Here is a 17,739-nt window from a genome sequence, read left to right as displayed (position 1 = left end):
CCTGCATTTCTAAGCCAGTGATGCACAAAGTTTAGTGGCATTGGAGTTCCTGCGGCTGAGGGGCTGAGACCTAGGATAAGCGTCCAATACACAGATCACTGCTCCCCACACCCCAGAGGTTTTAGGGCTATAGATTTGAGATGGGAACTATGAATTTGCATTCTTCTTGCCAAATGCTGCTGGTGCTGCTGCTGATCTGGAACCGCCCCCCCCCAGGACTCTACCCATTTGACTTTCCTCTGCATTTATTAAAAACAATCACAATGAATCCAAATATATGAGGCTTTTTAGTACTTCTTAGGTAATATTGAATTATTTACTTTGTTATAGTTATATAAAGTCCTTTATAAATCTAGTAATCAAAAAGTTTCATTAACGCCTCTTATTTTTTAAAATAAATTGCCAAGGTAAATATGCACAGCATGATTTCATAATAATGCCACAGCAGTTACGACACTTCATTTCAATTTCAGTTTACATTTCTTTAGCATTTGTCCTCTACTTTCCTTCTCTTCTCCTCTCTCTCCCTTCTGTCTCCAAACACTTAATTAGTGACTGCTCTGTTTCTGGCACAGAAGGAAACCCTAAGCTTCAGAAGTAGATTGGAAATGTATAAATAGTAAGTTTCCCATCAAGTCAGGACAGATAAACATGAAAATAAGTGCATACAATGGCATGCACCAGAAACCACAACAGAAATCAGTGTGTGTTCAGGGTGTACAGAATACTCTGTGTTAGAAGGGCACTGTGATGGCAAGAAATACGTTCCAGAGGCAGAGCTGACATGCACTCACTATCACTCCATGACAGCCTAAGGAGAAGGGAGAGAAGATACAATATTAATGCTACAGTGGGTCCTCTCCCGCTTTTGCTAAGTAGGGTCATTTGCTCTTTTGATTTGAACAATCATGAGCTGGTAAGGCTTCGAAAAAAAAATAAGACGTGTAATGTGTAATTTTAGATTGCTCAGCAGTTAAGAGCACAGGCTATTCTTGCAGAAGACCCACGTTTGAATATCAGCACCCACATGGTGGCTAACAACCATCCATAACTCTGGTTCCAGGGGATCCGACACCCTCTTCTGTCCTCTAAAGGCACTGCATGACACAGGTACACTTACATACATGGAGGCATAACACTCATACACATAAAAAATAAATATAATTAATTAATTAATTTTAAAAAGAAAATTACTATCTGTTGGTAGGCATAGTTATAAAATAATTCTGTCAGTGGATAGAATTGTAAAAATTTAGGGTAACTGTGGACTATCAAAGACTGTACCAACCTATGTGTTCTGGACCAACTGAGACACGCAGTCCTTTGGTGTCAGAGAACCCAGCCCTGAGGGAAGACTCCTTTGGAAACATAACCAAGAGGAAGGGCTTTGCTATGAAAGAGCGCCACCTTCTGGCCAAGCCTTCCTGTACTGACTTAAGACTGGGTGCCATGGTGTATTGAGTGCTTACTTCAGAAATAGGATCTTTCTACTACACCCTGAGAATCTAAGCCAGGCCACTTCACAGGAATCCTTCTTCAAACTTACAAAGTGAACACATATGCTTGGACTTCTATTATGTTAGACTGTCCGAACTGTGCCTCAATGAGTATGTGGTCATCAGGCATTAAACAAGGTCAGAGTCACACAGTTTTGAAGTACACAGTCATTTAGCTATATGTTGAGTAGAGCTAAGGCCTGTCACAACTTTTGAAATTTTGAGTAAATTTATCAGTATCACTGAGCCCCAATTTTTCATGTGTAAAAACCAAAATATGGTATGAACTTTTATTTAGGATAAAATAAGGTAATGTAAGAAAAATGTTTAGTACAAATTACAATTACCAAAGCAATAGCACAACAGCCACAAAGAACAAAAGTATTTTATATAAATGCAGCTTAATCAATCCAGAGACTGTGTGGACAGCTGCACAATGTACTAAAAATACCTTAAGAAACCTTATAAGCGTGTCCTTAAAATTTTCAGTCATTTGGGACAGATTCACTCTCTAGCCTAAGAACCACAGTGTACCAAGGTGTCACCCGATCAGTGCGTTGGGAGAATGACTTGATGACAGCTTGGCTTTTATTTGTTTTTCATGGCTTGGGTTGAATTAGGACCCTGAACTCCCAAACATAACACCATTGAGAGACTTGTTGAAACTTTTCAATAATTATTAAAACAAGAAAATATTTTGTTTTAGTTGGATAAACTCATTTATTCAAGCTAAATTTTGAAAACTGAGAAATCTCACAGCGATATTTTCAATTAAAGCAAAAGCAAATGGACTCTCTCAAGCAGCCAAAACCCATACCATGGTGCCCCTACCAAAGTAAACGAATAAATAAATACAAATACAATGAGAGTATAGTTCTTATATTTTATTGGTAGAGATTGTCTTCAACTCTACAGACTCAAAAAAATCTTAAAATCTTCATGAATCTGCCTTTTTTGATGTTTTATAAACTAAGCATTATCATAATCAGTCAACAAGATACAATAAAGTTTGGGACCCAGGGTAATCTTCTGCCTGAGTCAAAAGTCATATGATATACCGGGCACCAACTATGGGCTTTACAAGCATTAGCCTCATTTGGCCTCACTACTCAGTGATGACCTTACAGACAAAAAACATGGGGTTGTAGGGATTTCTTTCTTGCCCATACATTTTGTCTATTATTCATTCAGCTGGTAAATGTCAACATAAGGATTGGAGCCCAGTATAAGTTTCTCAAGCTATACTGCCTCATTGGGAGAGTTTAATATGTCATGGTAGATAATCAACTTATAGATTAGCCTTCATATGCCAGGGCCTGTTTCTGGTTGCCCAACAAGGAAGGCCTAGAGTACACATCCTGTTGGCAATATTCCCTTGAACCCTGCTTGTAAGCATAAGGGTCACTTAACCAGTACCTGGAGATCTCTTGACCTCACACATATGTCAACTAGAGATTAGGACCCAGGGTAGTGTCTGCATTTGAATGGCCCTGGCTGGAAGTGGTGGTGGTGCTTTCCAGGATCTTGTGATGATGATTTACCCATTGAACCTCAAGAAGATGAGCTGGGTGAATCAACAGCAGGACAGGCTTTGCTGCAAGTAGCCCTGCTATGTCCATTCATGTTTTTCTCTTCATTTGCATCAAAGAGATGCACTTTAAAAGGAAACTGTTCTTCTCTGGCCCAAGAAGACTTTAAAATAATAAAAGTTTTCTTCCTTTCAGACTTAGAGCCTTTTGCCTGTTTTGGTCATTTTCATTGGTAGTAAATTTTATATGCTTTCCTCAAATTCAGTGTGAGAGGGATATGTAGAACTGGGAACCAAACCTAGACCTCAGTGCACTCTTGTGGTTCAGAGTTCCAAGTCTTCAAGTCTCGAGCCCACACAGACCAGGCTTGTATGGAGCTGGGACTATGGTCAGGTTTGCTGTATTGAACTACAGAAACAGCCAACCTGGCTTGTTCTCTACAGAAGTATTTTCTGTTTGTGTCTATCTGCTTTGTATATATCTTAGATCTCACCTTAATTATTTTGGAGACAAAGAATTTTCATTTCTTTGGAGTGCTTGGTAAATGTCTGCTAGCCCTAGTATGCATTCTTTCTCATGTATCACACAATTTTATAATTTAAAGCAAAAGAAATTAAGACATACGATTTACTAGTAATGACAAAGCATAACACAAGTAGGGTATGCTCCTGTTGTTCTTAAAGATCACTAGGGAATGTGGAATTTTGACTAAATGACTGTAACACTCTTCTCCTCTTTTCTCTCTCACACACATGTATCTGTCTGGAAATTTTGAAGGAATATTCTAAAACACATCAAACACCAGTACCAAGTTTGTATCCAAAAATTAAAGCTCAAGGAACTGCTTTAAGATGTGTATACCTATAAGTTGTATACATGTGAATAGATAAAATATATGTGGTCTATATATAACAGATACATAGCACCTATGTATTACCCATAAGAATAATCTTAGGAGATACTGTTATCTCCAGTCACAGATGAGGAAGCTGAGGCACAAAGGGTTTAGTGACTTGTGCAAATACATACACATCTAGTGAGTGGGGGGCTGGTCTCTGTGCTTTCATACACATAATGCTGCATCCGTGGTTGCTGTTTTATGTGTAACTCGGGAGGACCAGGTTTTTGGAGTGACTTAGAACTCTCTATTAAAAATCATAGGTAAGAATTTGGCTTAGTGGAAAAAGGATTGGACCAGGACTCCAGTCAATAGCATATGTGTTCACGAAGTCAATAGTACTTTAACCCTGGTTCTACCAGTTGCAAATTGTAGGTACTTGGGTACTGGAGCGCAATTCTTCCATACATAAAGTAGAGATGATGACATCCACCCCACACTTCACAGAAGTGTCATGAAGACAGATGACATGGTGGAGGCAGAGGCATATGGAAGCACTTGAAATATTACATAAATATTCAAAAATGATTACTTATGTGTTCACAGCTAGTTTGGGGCTACAAGCTGCAGTTTCATTAGTCTGAGCCCATTGTCTTTCTCACTTATTTATGCTGTCTTAATATGTCTTGCAAACTCTCATACACTGATTATTCATTCCCCTTCTAGAGAAATGAGACTTGTTCTAAGCCACCTTAGAATATCATTCTCACTGACACTCCTTCTATAAATGGCATGTTACTTCACTACAGAATCCAGGAATTCGTTTCCCTTTTCTTCAAACCTCAGAATTCTTTTTCTGTTTATTTTTTTCCTTTCTCATCTGAGAAACTAGAATCCTACACTGCAGATGAAGGCTCCTTGTATGCTTGTTATGCAAGCATAATCAGAGATGCTCAGAATAGAAGTCTCACCTGAATAGGAAAAAGATATTATTTTACAGATGGGAAAGGAGAGCCATCATAAGAGACATGTCTGACATCACCCAACCAATTAAGGCCAACAGGAGCCAAGAACTAGTGTCCTGGTTCCACCCCAGGGCCAGCACATTCTGTGCTGGGACCCTAAGCTAAGGACGCTTGGGTTTGCTTATTTTATGCTTTCGTATTCACAACTCTTTTGAAATGAATGCATTCCCTCCCTAAGTGTTTGTCCTTTGTTACTTACAGAAGAAGACTGCACAAGCTGGGTGTGTCAAAGGTGACTCAGGTAGATTTCCTGCCAAGGGAAGTCGTGTCCTACTCCAAGGAGACTCAGACTCCTCTTGCGACCCATCAGTCTGAAGGTAAACTGTCTTTTGTCTTCTTTCCATGTTATCTCTAAAGACATGGTCCAGGAGTAACATCATTCATGTTGACTTCATATCAGAACCTGAGCTCGTCAAAGAATATAAACATGACAACATACAAAAGCAAAAGATGACTTTGGTGCTGATTTTGAGGGCTCTGCAGGGGCAATTCAGCAATTTTCCTCTCAGACACTTTGAAATGAACTTAAAAAACGTATAACCTAGTGAAATCACATTATGTCAAATTTATGTGCAGAGAGTGAAAATCAGCAAAGCAGTGAATAACAGACTTTTATGAATATTAATAAGAGTATGTAAATTAAGATTCATTCATTGGAGCTGGAAAGGTGACTCAGTAGTTAAGAGTGCACACTGCTTTTGCTGATGACCAGAGTTTGGATCCAAGTACCCATGTTGGGTGGCTCATGCCTGCCTAGAATGCCAACTCCAGAGGATCTGATGCCCTCTTCTGGTCTTCAAGGTACTCGTACATACATGGAGTGTGTGTACATGCACATGTGCACACACAGACACACACACACAAATAAAAATAAATCTTAAAAAATAGATTCATCATTTATAGGGGCAACAACTACAGCCCATCACCTGTCTCTAAAAATAAAGCATTGTAGCACAGCTGCCTCTACCCATTCATTCCTATGGCTTCTTTTCTTCCTATGATGGTCAGGTTGAACAGGTATCAATGTGATCTTAGCTGCTCACAAAGCCTAAAATCTTGGATCTAACTTTTTTCAGAAAACTTAACTGACCCCTGGTTTTCTGGACAGTTCACATGATAACACACAGTTTAACAATATTCTCTATGCAAGCTTCATATGGATGAATGGGACTAGAACGCCATACTTCCCTTATGCATACCAGAAAATATCAAGTGGATATATGTATGCAAATCTCAGTGGCTTACTAAAAGACAATGCGATGATTGATCCTGATTGTCAGCTTGAAGGGACTTGGAACTATGATTAAAAAAAAGGCCCCTCAGAACTGTTGGTTATGGACTTTATAGATTAAGTTCTTTGAAATAGGAAGCCCCACCCTCTATGTTGGTGGCACCATTCAGTGGGGTGGGTGTTGGGCTGAATTCCCAGGAGAAAGGGAGCTGACATCAGCGTTCCTCTCCATGTTCTTTTTTACTATGGATACAAAATGATCAGCTGCTTCAAACTCCTTCTTCCCTGACTGCCTTGCCATGGTGGATTATACTCTCAAACTGTGAGCCAAAGCATACATTCCTTGAGGTGCTTCTCGTCGGGTATTTAGTCACAGGAACAAGACAAGTAGCTAGTACAGACAACAGTAAGAGAAATTAAAGCAGAAAATTCCAAATGTTTTCTGGAAGTCAGCTATCATGCTGAGGGCTGGGGATGTAGCTCAGTTGTGGAAGGTGCATGGAGAGAGTAACATTGCAGATAGAGCAGAATGATCACTCCTGTTACTTCATCTGTCAACAGTGTGGTAAAGAGAATGTTAGAATTTGGGGTTTAGAATTAGAGGTTCGTTGTTGTTATTCAATAAATTCTAGTAAAATCCAAAATAATGGAAAATGATTAGCATTTTATATTTGGTCTTCAGCAGACATAGAAATCAGTGCAAGGTACAGAGATTTTTTCCAATTTGGATTGTCAATATGTAATGTCAAAAACAAAGTGAAATCTTGTTCCTTGAAGTTCAGCACTGCCTGCAGGCCCTCTGAGAAGTTTTCCTGCTGTGAGTGAGGACAATTCGTTGATAGCTGGTCCTCCATTGTTCAAGTCTGTGATGAAATATGAATTTCAGAAGCAAACAGGTGGCACCCTCTGCTGGTGAAATTTTAAACAAACCAATCTGGGACTTGGCAGAAAACACATTAGAAAAACCTTTGGGAGTCCGACACTTGGGCCTCTAGACAAGAGCAGGAGGATCACTGAAGAAAACAACCTAGTCACCCAATCAAAACATTTGTTTGAGTTAATTTGCTGCCAAAGGTATTTGCAGAGCTGTAGCCGGAGGCATGTTTATTTAGCCCCAAACTTGACCCATAGCATAAAATTATACAGCTGAAATAGGAGAAGGAGTGAATTATTTTTAAGAATATGTATACTTAAGATATTGGAAATGGTACAGAAATATTTACAAGGGAAGATAAATTAAGGATGAAAAGGCACCAACTCTAAACTTTTAAACTGGAATACATCAAAAGAAAAAGCCGGTAGAGTGCATTTTATTACTCTGGAGAGCTTGGGAGCCCTCATTATGCTGTGGTCCAAGCAGCAGGAAAGGAGGAATTTATTTCTTAGCAATTGGCAGACGTTCTTCTGTTTTCTTAACAAGACCCATAGAGCTTTCTTGTGGTGGGGTTCAAATTCCACAATATAGACTTGAACTCAAAGCCAGCTACTGGAGCCTGAAAGAGCTCTTGACAGTAAAACAATACTTGGTGGATATAGATGAGAAAACCTTTAGATTTGGACTCATCAAATTGTCCTCTCTCCATAGACATGCCCTTGACCTTTGGCTGCTTCCATTGCCCAGTCATCTGGCTACAGTGGGTGCCCAGTGCCTGCCTTCTATCTGCTGAATGAGGTGATTGGCAGGAGTGAAGCTGCAGCAGTGGACAGTCACCAGCCAGGTCATTCCATGTGGCAGACTTGAGCTGGTGCCCAATTTGGGATTTGAGCCAGGGCAATGTTTTCATAACAAATACAGCCTTGCAGAGGCAGGAAACAATTGACTACTGGATTTCACAACACAGTGAGGCTCTTGGATGGATAATATTTGAAACCGTTCTATGTATGAATCCCACTAGCACACTTAATTCCCTACAATATGTTAGACTAGTTGATCTTTTCATCTCATTGTTTGAATACAGAAAATTAATGATATTCAAACTACAGACCTCAGAGCACTGGTTTGCCTTAGGTGGAGTTCTAGTGCATTCACTTCCCTACACAGGCCCATTTCACTTTTTTAAACCAAGGGAAGTTAGATTGGATTTGCACAAGCCTAAGCCTCCTTCCTCCTGTGCACTGTAACAAGCATTCTCTTCACAGTGGTATTGGCTTGTGATGTAATTATCTGCTAGAAGAAATAGTCCAAAATGATTTAAACTAGGAAGGTTTAGGAATAAAATCTCCATGAATATAGTTCTTTCAAATAGCTTAGGCCTTCCTTGTCTGCTTAGGTCATTAGTTGCAGGGAGAGAAGACCAAGAATGGAGAACTCTGATTGGGAGCAGGCTATCTCTACCCTCAAACATTTTAAACATATGCTTTTTATTTCCAAGTAGTAAGGAAGGAATAAAAAAACATGTTTCTCTGCCAAACTGCCTCTGCTTTGCTTCTTATTATTTCCCTGGACTGTCCTTGAGGTCCTAAGGCCAGGCAGCCAATCTTCTGTATGTTTATTACAATGAGTACATATCTGGTGACTTAACAGGTACCATGTGGCTGAGGGACAAAGATGATGCTGGATATCTCTGGAGCCTCCAGACTCTGCATGGCCCTGGGGGTAGTAAGAATGTCTTAATATGTTGGAATAATGTCAGCCAAACTGAACAAAGGAGGAAGAAACATCTACAACTTATTGATAGCTTTGAAGCTTCTCCGAGGTTCCTCTCCTCGTCACAGGATCTTAGAAATGGGATTCGTCTTGGCCATCTCCTACTTTCACTTCCCTCTCATCCCTTATTTTTTACATCCAAGGAAAATAGACTACTAGAATTTTCCAAGCATCCCTGCAGGCCTGTGCCTCCTTGCACCTGCATATTCTGTGATCCCTTCTTGCAAGTCCATTTCTCCCATGTGCCGTCCTTCAGGAGTATGTTCCAGGGTCAGCTCCTTGGAAATTCCTCACTCATATGATAAGCAAAGTCTGATTCCTCCTTATCATGCTGTGCCTATTCTGCATGGTTCTCCCTGGACTGTGATCTCCTAGGGGCAGAGTGTGCGTTCTTCACCCACTTCATGCCTCACACAATGCCTAGCTCAAAGAAGACACTCGGTAGACATGAAGGTAAGCATGAAGCACATGTGAAAGGATGAGGGGAAAGGAAGTGACAGTCTCCATTGTACTTTATGAAGCAAGGCCACCCCTGTGAGATGGCACTGGTTTGAGGAAGTTTGGATGGGAGTGTCTGAAAGTGAGGTTCTTTTTTCAGGGCAGCTTGAGATTTCTTTTCAACCAGTTCCTTGTTTTCTGTCCGCAGGCAGATACAGTCATTAGCTTCCCATGAGCATGACAGGAGAGCTGAGGGGGAGAAACAGGGCAAACTGGGTTGGCCCAGGGTAGAGCAAATCAGCTTGCAAGCCTTCACTGTACAGAGTTCCTATTTAAAGAAACTAGGAAGGGGGTTTTCAGGGAAGTAGCTAGGGAGGGCTCTTGTTTCACCTTCAAACTCCTGAAAAAATATTTTCTTGGTAGGGAGAGAATTTCTACCTTGACTTCCCATCCTCTCCAGGGTACATTCACTGCAGAAACTACAAGCTAGCAAACACTGGCTCAGTATTGTCCAATGAAAATATAAGGTGTCATTGCTAAGATTAATAATCTATTTTGTCTAAATCCATCATTTCAAGATATTCAAATATCAACAGGCAATCAGTACCAAAATTATCTGTAAGATATTATGCATCATTTTATATATATTACATTTATATGCTAAGTCTTCAAACTATGGTTCATATTTTATGCCTGCATTATATCCTGATTCAGAAATTTTTGTTAGAAATACTTGCCATTGGATTTCATTAACTTTACTATTAAAAAAGTAGACCTATGCACCACTGTGTTCCAAAAGCATTAAAAATCCTTCCAAAAATTGAATCACATGACAGTTTTTAAATTTAAATTAGTTTTAGTGAAACCAAAGTGCAGTGCCTCATGTACACAGCTCCCATTCCAGGCTGAGTTGCAGCACAGGCTAGTGGTTGTTGTATTGGGAAGCCCAGGTATCTCCAGGACCCATCATTCCATAAGCTCAGAAGTTGAGACTCAGAACCCATTTGTGCTTCATTCTACCATTTCTGAGGAGAGGGACCCTGGGGAAAAGACCTCCCTGACCCAGGGCAGCACCCCAGGGGAATGGTGCATGCATTATGGATTCACTTCCTTTTGTGATGTCAAGCAGATGTTAGATGGTTGAAACAAAGAAAAGCTATACTCCAGCAGGACAACTCAAGCAGACCTCAAATAAGCCTCATCCTGAAACCACAGAGGCAAGCATGAGAAGCCCTTGGTTTCCTTTTGTTGTTCAGAGTTGAGACATTTGAATACCCATTCCTCTCACCCACTCAAATGGACCACCAGAGTCCATGTAGAACATTGTAGGTTAGCTTGGCCCCTGTTGCATCAGCTCCTCCTTCTTTCTCTGTGAATCCATGATTGGTCACAGTTAAGACAGAGTTTTAGGGGCTAGAGATGGCACAACAGTTAAGAGCACTGACTGCTCTTGCAGAGGACCTGGGTTCAGTTCCCAGCACCCACATGGCAGCTAACAACCACCTGTAACTCCAGTTACAGGGGAATCCATTGCCCTCTTCTGGCCTCTGCAGGTATTGCACAACATGGATCTACTTACATTCAGACAAGACATTCATACACAGAAAATAAAATACTTTTTTTAAAAGATGGAGCTCTAGCCTCCTTACAACTTACTTTTACCTCTTCTAATACCCAATACCTTCATAAGTATTTTTTTTATGTTTTTAAATGCTAAATAAGGTCATTTTCCATAGAATACAAAGGGAAATATTTCTTCGAGATCTGACGTTTAAAATCAAGTAGTTCTTATACACAATTCCCAAATGGAAGTCAGTCATGGAACACCTCATGATTACTTGGGAGAAAATAAGCTATAGTAGATAACTTTGACTCCAGCTTTGCAACTGACTTCCAAGGCCCTGGACTATGTCTCTGAACTTTTTATTTAAAACAACAGCTGTGTGTCTATTGACAAGTCATGGGGGCATCTGAGTACAGATTAAAAGTCCCTAGTAAGATGACATGCATAAATTCCACTTTTAGCTTCTTTTCCTTAGTGAAGAATAGACTATTACAGACATCTATTGATATCTGTTTTATTTTATTTTCCTGGTATTTCCCCTTTGACACTTACTATAAGTATTAAAGCTCTTTAAGAACAAACTGCAAACCTTCCCAGTCCCATTGTTAATAAAGGTGAGGGACTGGGAGACCCTCTCATGAAATATTAGTTTTCTTTAAAAATGTTAATCTCATATCATCTTGGAAAGGCTTTTGGAATTCAAAAATCAGATGGGCCACCCAATAAACAAAAATTCTTCAGATTTATCTTTTAGGTTTTTATATTGAACAGAAAAAATTTTCTGGCTATCTTCCCTAACTCTAAATCAAAGAAAGGTCAAAAGATCTTTCATGATTTAATCCTTGAGTGAGATTAGAGATTAAAACAGATACCTGCTGGGGCTAGATAGTTGGCTCAGCAGTTATGAGTACTTGCTGCCCTTTGGTTCCCAGCTCCCACATGGTATCTTACAGGCATCTGTAATTCCAGTTCCAGGGTGTCTGATGCCTTTTTCTGGTCCTCCATGAACACCAGGTATGTACACAGTACACATAAATACATTCAGATACTTACACATACACATAAAAATAAATAAATCTCTTAAAAGATACATGCTAAAACATTAGGTTTTGTGACTGATGTGTCACTGGACCTTTCCAACCCAAATATTTTCTCTTCAGATGAGTAATAGACAAGGACATTTCTCCTTGGGCTGACAGTACAGTGGGAACCAGGCCACTGGGAAGGATGAGCAGCTAGCTCAAGTGTTGTGTGCTGGATACAGAAGAATGCTTATTGCGATAAACAGGGAACAGTGGAATCAACAGACCTAATCACCAGAGGACTGACCGATACCACTCCAATTCATAACATCGTTTGCTTTCCATAGTCACTTGGTATATCTCATGATCTAGGTTTAACTTCTGCCCCAGCTCAGCAGCAAACTAAGATCCATCTCTCAAAGGAAAAGTAGCAATGCCAGGACAAAATCTGGAGGTCTTTTCGTGAGTTCCTTCTTAGGGAAAGTTTGATTTTCCACAGACTCTGCAGGTACCATAATATTTAAGCCATGTAGATACTTGTTTGTGAAATTTTATTTTTTATCTGAAGATTTCATACACGAGTACACTATATTTGCATCATTTCTACCTCTCCTCCAACTCCTCTCCTCTTATACTTATATATCCTGCACATCCTCCCTGAGACCTTGGCAGAAGAAAAATAAGGTGGACAGTAATTGAGAAAGACATCTGGTATCAATCTCTTATCTGCACAAAGATGTGAATAGACACCAACATATACACCACACACACACACACACACACACACACACATTAGCCTACTGAGTCCAGTTGGGTAATTTGCATGTATTTAGGGGTAATTTTTTAGGATTAGGGTCTCATCCCTGAAAAAAAAGTCTCCCTCCTTACCAGCCATTGACAGCTCTTCATCTAGGGGAGGGGGCTCGTGAAATTTTCCTCCATCCATGTTGCCTTGTTGACTAGTGCGGTCTTTGCATGTCCTGTGAAGGCAGACATATTGTTGAGAGTCTATGGGTGCAACATCCCTGCCCTGTCAGAAGACACATCACACAGCAGTTGTCCCTATCCTCGGGCTCTTACAATCTCTCTGACCCCTCTTCTATGACATTCCCTGAGCCTTAGGTGTAGAGGTTGCATTATAGATGTCCCATTTGGGGCTGAGAAACCATAGTCACTCTGCATTTTGACTAGTTGTGAATCTCTCCGAGTGATACACAAAAGAAGCTTCTTTGATGAGGGGTGAGAGTTGCATTATCTATGAGTATAAGGATGAGTATTTAAAAGACAGTTGAAAACTATAACTTTAGTAATATGGTAGTAGAAGGGTCTTCTCCAGGGCTATTGGGCAGTTTTACAGTAACAGGCATGAGTTCCCTCCAATTGAGTAGCCTTAGGGTCCATTTAGAGAGCTGTTGATTATCTTCAAGATACAAATACCTCTGCTGCACCTTTGAGGATATCTTTCTGGTCCCGTTATTGTTGTTCTGGGGATGACTGTTGATAGCTTTTCTCCCTTGGCTTGCATAGTACCTTTAAACACTATGAGAGCTAGCTCTCAAGAAGGAGGCTTCTGGGTCAGTACCAGCTTGATTTCTCCAAGTCCTATGACCAAAGGATGTGATGTCCTAGTAATATGTTATTATTTTCATATTCCTAGGCAACCAAGAGCAGTAGCAATAGCTTATATTGTTTGGAGGAGGTCTCTGGGGCCCCTAGCAATATAGATACTTTAATGTAAAATTTCTTTGAATTTTCTGGTAAATGTATTGAAAATACTTGTAAATGTTGACTCTATTGCTTGAAAGCCAAGGCAGGCCCCCAAGCATTTTCACTTCAGTATCAGAGAAACAAGTCACTCACCGTCTGCTTTGGAGTTGACAGACTACTAGACTCAGAAACTTTTCTAAAGAAGTAAACTGATATATTTTCAAGTAGTTATCACACTCTCTCCTTGAAAATGCCTTAACTGAGTATTGACAGAATCTGCCACACTCTTCTCTCCAGGTCTTGCAGGTATAGAGACCCATGTTCAGGGTAAGATGGCCAAGGTCTAAGGATGGTTCAACCCTCACATGGGGTGATAAAGATCAAAAGGCCTTTGGCTATGGAGCAGAGCTCAGTGTAGCACGTGGCTGGGGTGTGCCTGGCCTACACTTTGCTCATCTCCAGTTCATTTCCTGCTGTTTCCTGATTATTGTTATCACTTTTATGTAAAGCACCTGGTAGCACTGACAACAGACTTTTTCCAGGAACCCACAGAATTTAAACCTCGTGTTTATTTGAGGCATAATTTTTATAGACATTTATCAAAAACAGTGAAAGTCCCTGGATCTATTCCTTGATCTAAACCATGCAGGGCTGAACTTGTCATCCACCTCTTCAAGCTATCCAGTGCGATTCCAAGGAGTACATCAACCCAGCGTCTTTAAATGCTTCATACTGTTCACACTACTCCATAGCAGTGACAGCTTGATCCCCTCAAATCCTTTTCAATGGATACTTCATTAAAGATCTGCACAGAAGAAAAATTATTTAGTTATTTCTTACCACTGACAGAGTCCCATTCCTAAACTTTAACTGAATTTTCATTTTCTTTAAAACCAGCTAGGACATATTACCAACACCAATTCCTCAGAGGACTGCATTCAGAAACCAGTTTTGAAACTAATGTCTGGATTTGTGGTTGCCAGAATAGAAATGAACCCTGCTTTGCTTGAACATAAAATGAATTTTGGCAAAACATATGAGATACTTTACATAATTGGTATAAATGTTAAAAAATTAGATTGGAAATAGAAAGGAAACTAGCTACTATGGACTGAATTGTTTAGTCTTAAAAATCACATATTGAAGCCCTAATGCCCAAGTGACATTAATTGAAGACCAGAGCCTTTAGTAAAAAGAAATTAAGGTTAAAAGAAGTCCTCAGAGTGGGCCTTAGTAAGATTGGTGACTTTTTACAAAGAAGAGAGCAAACCCCCTCTTCATCTCCATGTACAACATACCAAGGGAAGGCCTCTGAGGGCACAGTGAGAAAGTAACCATCTGCAAGACAGGGGAAGAGCCTTCACCAGAATGTGACTCTACCAGCAACTCAAGAACCATGAACAAATAAACTTCTGTTGTTTTAACCATCTAATCCATGATGTTTGGTCATGACAACTTGGACAGACTACATCATCCAAAAGAGTCAGGTCACCCGCCGAACCTGTCCGATGAGAAGACATGAACTTCTCACCAGGGTCACTATTGAACTCAGAATTTAACTCTGTAGTCATGCTTCCTTGCAAACTTTAACTTCCCCTGTTCCTTTCTAGTGCCTTCCTGAGACTCCAAGAGCTGTCTGGAAGTCCATTAGCTAGGCCTGAATTAGCAATGAGAGGCAAGGTGAGGGGGGGGGGACCCCACACACTGCCCTCCTCACATTCAGCTTCTATGTCTGGGGAGGCTGTGGCTCCACTTTGATCTACTGGCAAGCTCCCCTCCAAAATAAGGTGTTTGGATGCTGGGCGGCTAAAAATATATACTGAAAAAAATGATCACTGTGGCATAAGAAGAGAAAAAGAGAGGCAAAGAGAAAAACAATATTTATTATGTGCACAATACTCGCATACATTGTAGTACAGGGTGTTGCTATAGAATTTACTCACCTTACAAATCAGGAGTGCAAAGAGAACTCAGTCCCTTTATTTTGTCTGCAGCTGTTTATAACACTTGATTTTCAGGGAAAATATATGAAAAGAAACAATACTCTGTCCTTTTCTTTTAAACAGTCTCTGTTAATATGCTCCATTCACCTTGGATTGAAATTCTCAGGCTCTACTAAGGCCTCACCCCTGCTTGCCACTCTAATTCCAGGCCCTAGGGTAGAGGGATGGGGGGTTTTCATGGTCTCAATGGCCTTGGTAGAGGTACAGGCAGTGGGAGGGACTCTGCCTTTTGCTGGCCTTTGGCTGGCATCTACTGCTGTCTGATATGATGTACTCTGTCCGATTGGGCACTGGTACCCTGTGCTACAATCTGGAGCTGGTGAACTAGTGATGTGCTCTTTCCACATGGCTTGGTAGTGGTTCCAAGGAGCACTCGCCATCTGTCTCTTGATGACTCTCTACTTTTACAGTTCACAGATCTGGACTTGATGCCTATCCTCTATCTAGCCCCTGACCTAGAATTTCACCTACTATGGGCTTCCAAAATCCACTTTTCAGAAGAGTTAAATTTTACATTAATATTTTTATTCTTTTACATTAAATTCTAGTCTTTTTAAACCTTTAATTGAATGTCCCAAACAGAATAAAGATGAAGATCATTGCATTCAAACAAATAGAGAAACACACCAATAATTTTCAGATAACCTCCACTCCACACCAAAATGAAGAGGAGTATGCTAAAGATAATAGGACTGTTCAGTATTGCAGAATTTTACAGCTTTTTGTCCCTAAAGAATAACTGTTCATATGTTACTTAAGAAGCCTGCAATAGCTTCACTTCTAGCATGGCCACAGGACATGCTCCATCAATCTGTTTGTCAGTAAACCTGGCAAAAACTATAAATCAGCCTCTCTCTCTTTCTCTCTCTCTCTCTCACCATCTCCCTCTCCCATCTATCTATCTTTCTTAAAAATCTATGGAAATTGTGAAAATAATATTTAGCAGGTGAAAAAAAATTATTCAAGAAAACACCTTAAAATAAGAACAGTAAGAGTCTGGTCTTTGAATCATAGTCAATCCTTTCCTCTTCCTCCCAGTTCATCTCTAAAGAAACTCCAATCCGGCAAAGAACATAGGGTAACCTCTTCCTCCTGCTCACTACTGGAGAGCTATGGTATCTTCCTGGGAGGGGCAGGATATTGGCATTTCTCATTCTGTTCCTTGCTACCTGTCAAAGAGGCTAAGTTCTAGGCAAGTGTGGCTGTGAGGCAGAGGCTTTCTTCTGCAGCCCTGACATGAGGGATAGAGGCTTTACTTTGGGTTCAGTGTGTTAAGAATATGAGCACCCCAATTGCGGTCCCACTGGCTTTTGTGGAAATATGATTCCATGATTTGTCTTATGAAGGAAGCAGACGTTTTGTACTGATACAGGCAAGCTGAATCAACCATTGGCTACTCCAGCTATCCATTCCACTAACCACCAAAGTTAACACAAGAGCCTATTTCAGAGTGCTGTGTTCTATGGTCCTATGCCCACAGTCCAGACCCTTGGCTCAATAACTGTGCTGAAGAAGCGGGCATAAAAAAGAACCATGGCATCTCTTTTAGGGGAGCTAACTTCATTTGCAACAGAGTAAGGGGATGTTCAAGGGTAAGGATACTTCAAAATCAAACCAGGCTGTGGTGTAAAGCAACTAAAAGGATGCTGGGAGATATGTTAGACATAAAAGTTTCAAAGTAGGTCAATTAGTTTTCCAGAAAGAACTTGGGAAAGATAAATAAGAGGAGTCCTTCAGGGATTACAACAAACCTTAAAACTGCTCCTATAAGTGAGTCCAAATTTTTAGTTTAGTCATTCTGTGGCGATATATGTGCCCCTAGACATTGTGAAAAAAATGGAGCAATCAGAATGTAGTGAAAGCTGACAGTTGATGTGGTCTGGTCTGGAAAAGGGACTATCAAAAGAATTATCAAAACCTGTTATTCCAGAATGAATAAGCACATGGCGGCTGCATGCCTCAAGGAGCAGCATCAGAGGCTTCACACCAAGAGAGAACAGATTCCACAAGTCCCATCCAACCAGTGAAGTCCACAGAATTGCTGCCATAGATTAACCTAGTTTCCAACTACAATATATGAGACATGGGAAGAAACCGAGAAGCCTGACAGGGGGAAGCACCAATAGAAATTGTCTGTGTCAGCATCAGGTAGATTTAGCAAGACTTCAAGGTAGTGTCGGTGTGTGTGTGTGTGTGTGTGTGTGTGTGTGTGTGTGTGTGTGTGTGTGTGTGTGTGTGT

At 40.4% G+C, this 17,739-nt stretch overlaps 1 protein-coding gene across 7 annotated transcripts in view; it reads left to right on the top strand.

Moving 5' to 3' along the window:
• Nucleotides 1-17,739, top strand: part of Dync1i1 (dynein cytoplasmic 1 intermediate chain 1) — a 320,675-nt gene that overhangs the window by 84,961 nt on the left and 217,975 nt on the right. For 6 of the 7 annotated variants that reach the window (XM_008855222.1, XM_008855227.1, XM_008855225.1 and 3 more), the window contains one exon: nucleotides 5,090-5,205. In XM_008855222.1, coding sequence (XP_008853444.1) covers nucleotides 5,090-5,205 — 116 coding nt within the window. The remainder of the gene's footprint in view (nucleotides 1-5,089; nucleotides 5,206-17,739) is intronic. The other variant, XM_008855221.2, reaches the window with a different exon arrangement.

The sequence above is a fragment of the Nannospalax galili genome, unplaced genomic scaffold, assembly GCF_000622305.1.
Source record: "Nannospalax galili isolate Female #2095 unplaced genomic scaffold, S.galili_v1.0 scaffold187, whole genome shotgun sequence".
Lineage (NCBI taxonomy): Eukaryota > Metazoa > Chordata > Mammalia > Rodentia > Spalacidae > Nannospalax > Nannospalax galili.
The sequence above is the reverse complement of the archived record's forward strand: the minus strand, read 5'-3'. Positions and strand labels throughout refer to the sequence as shown.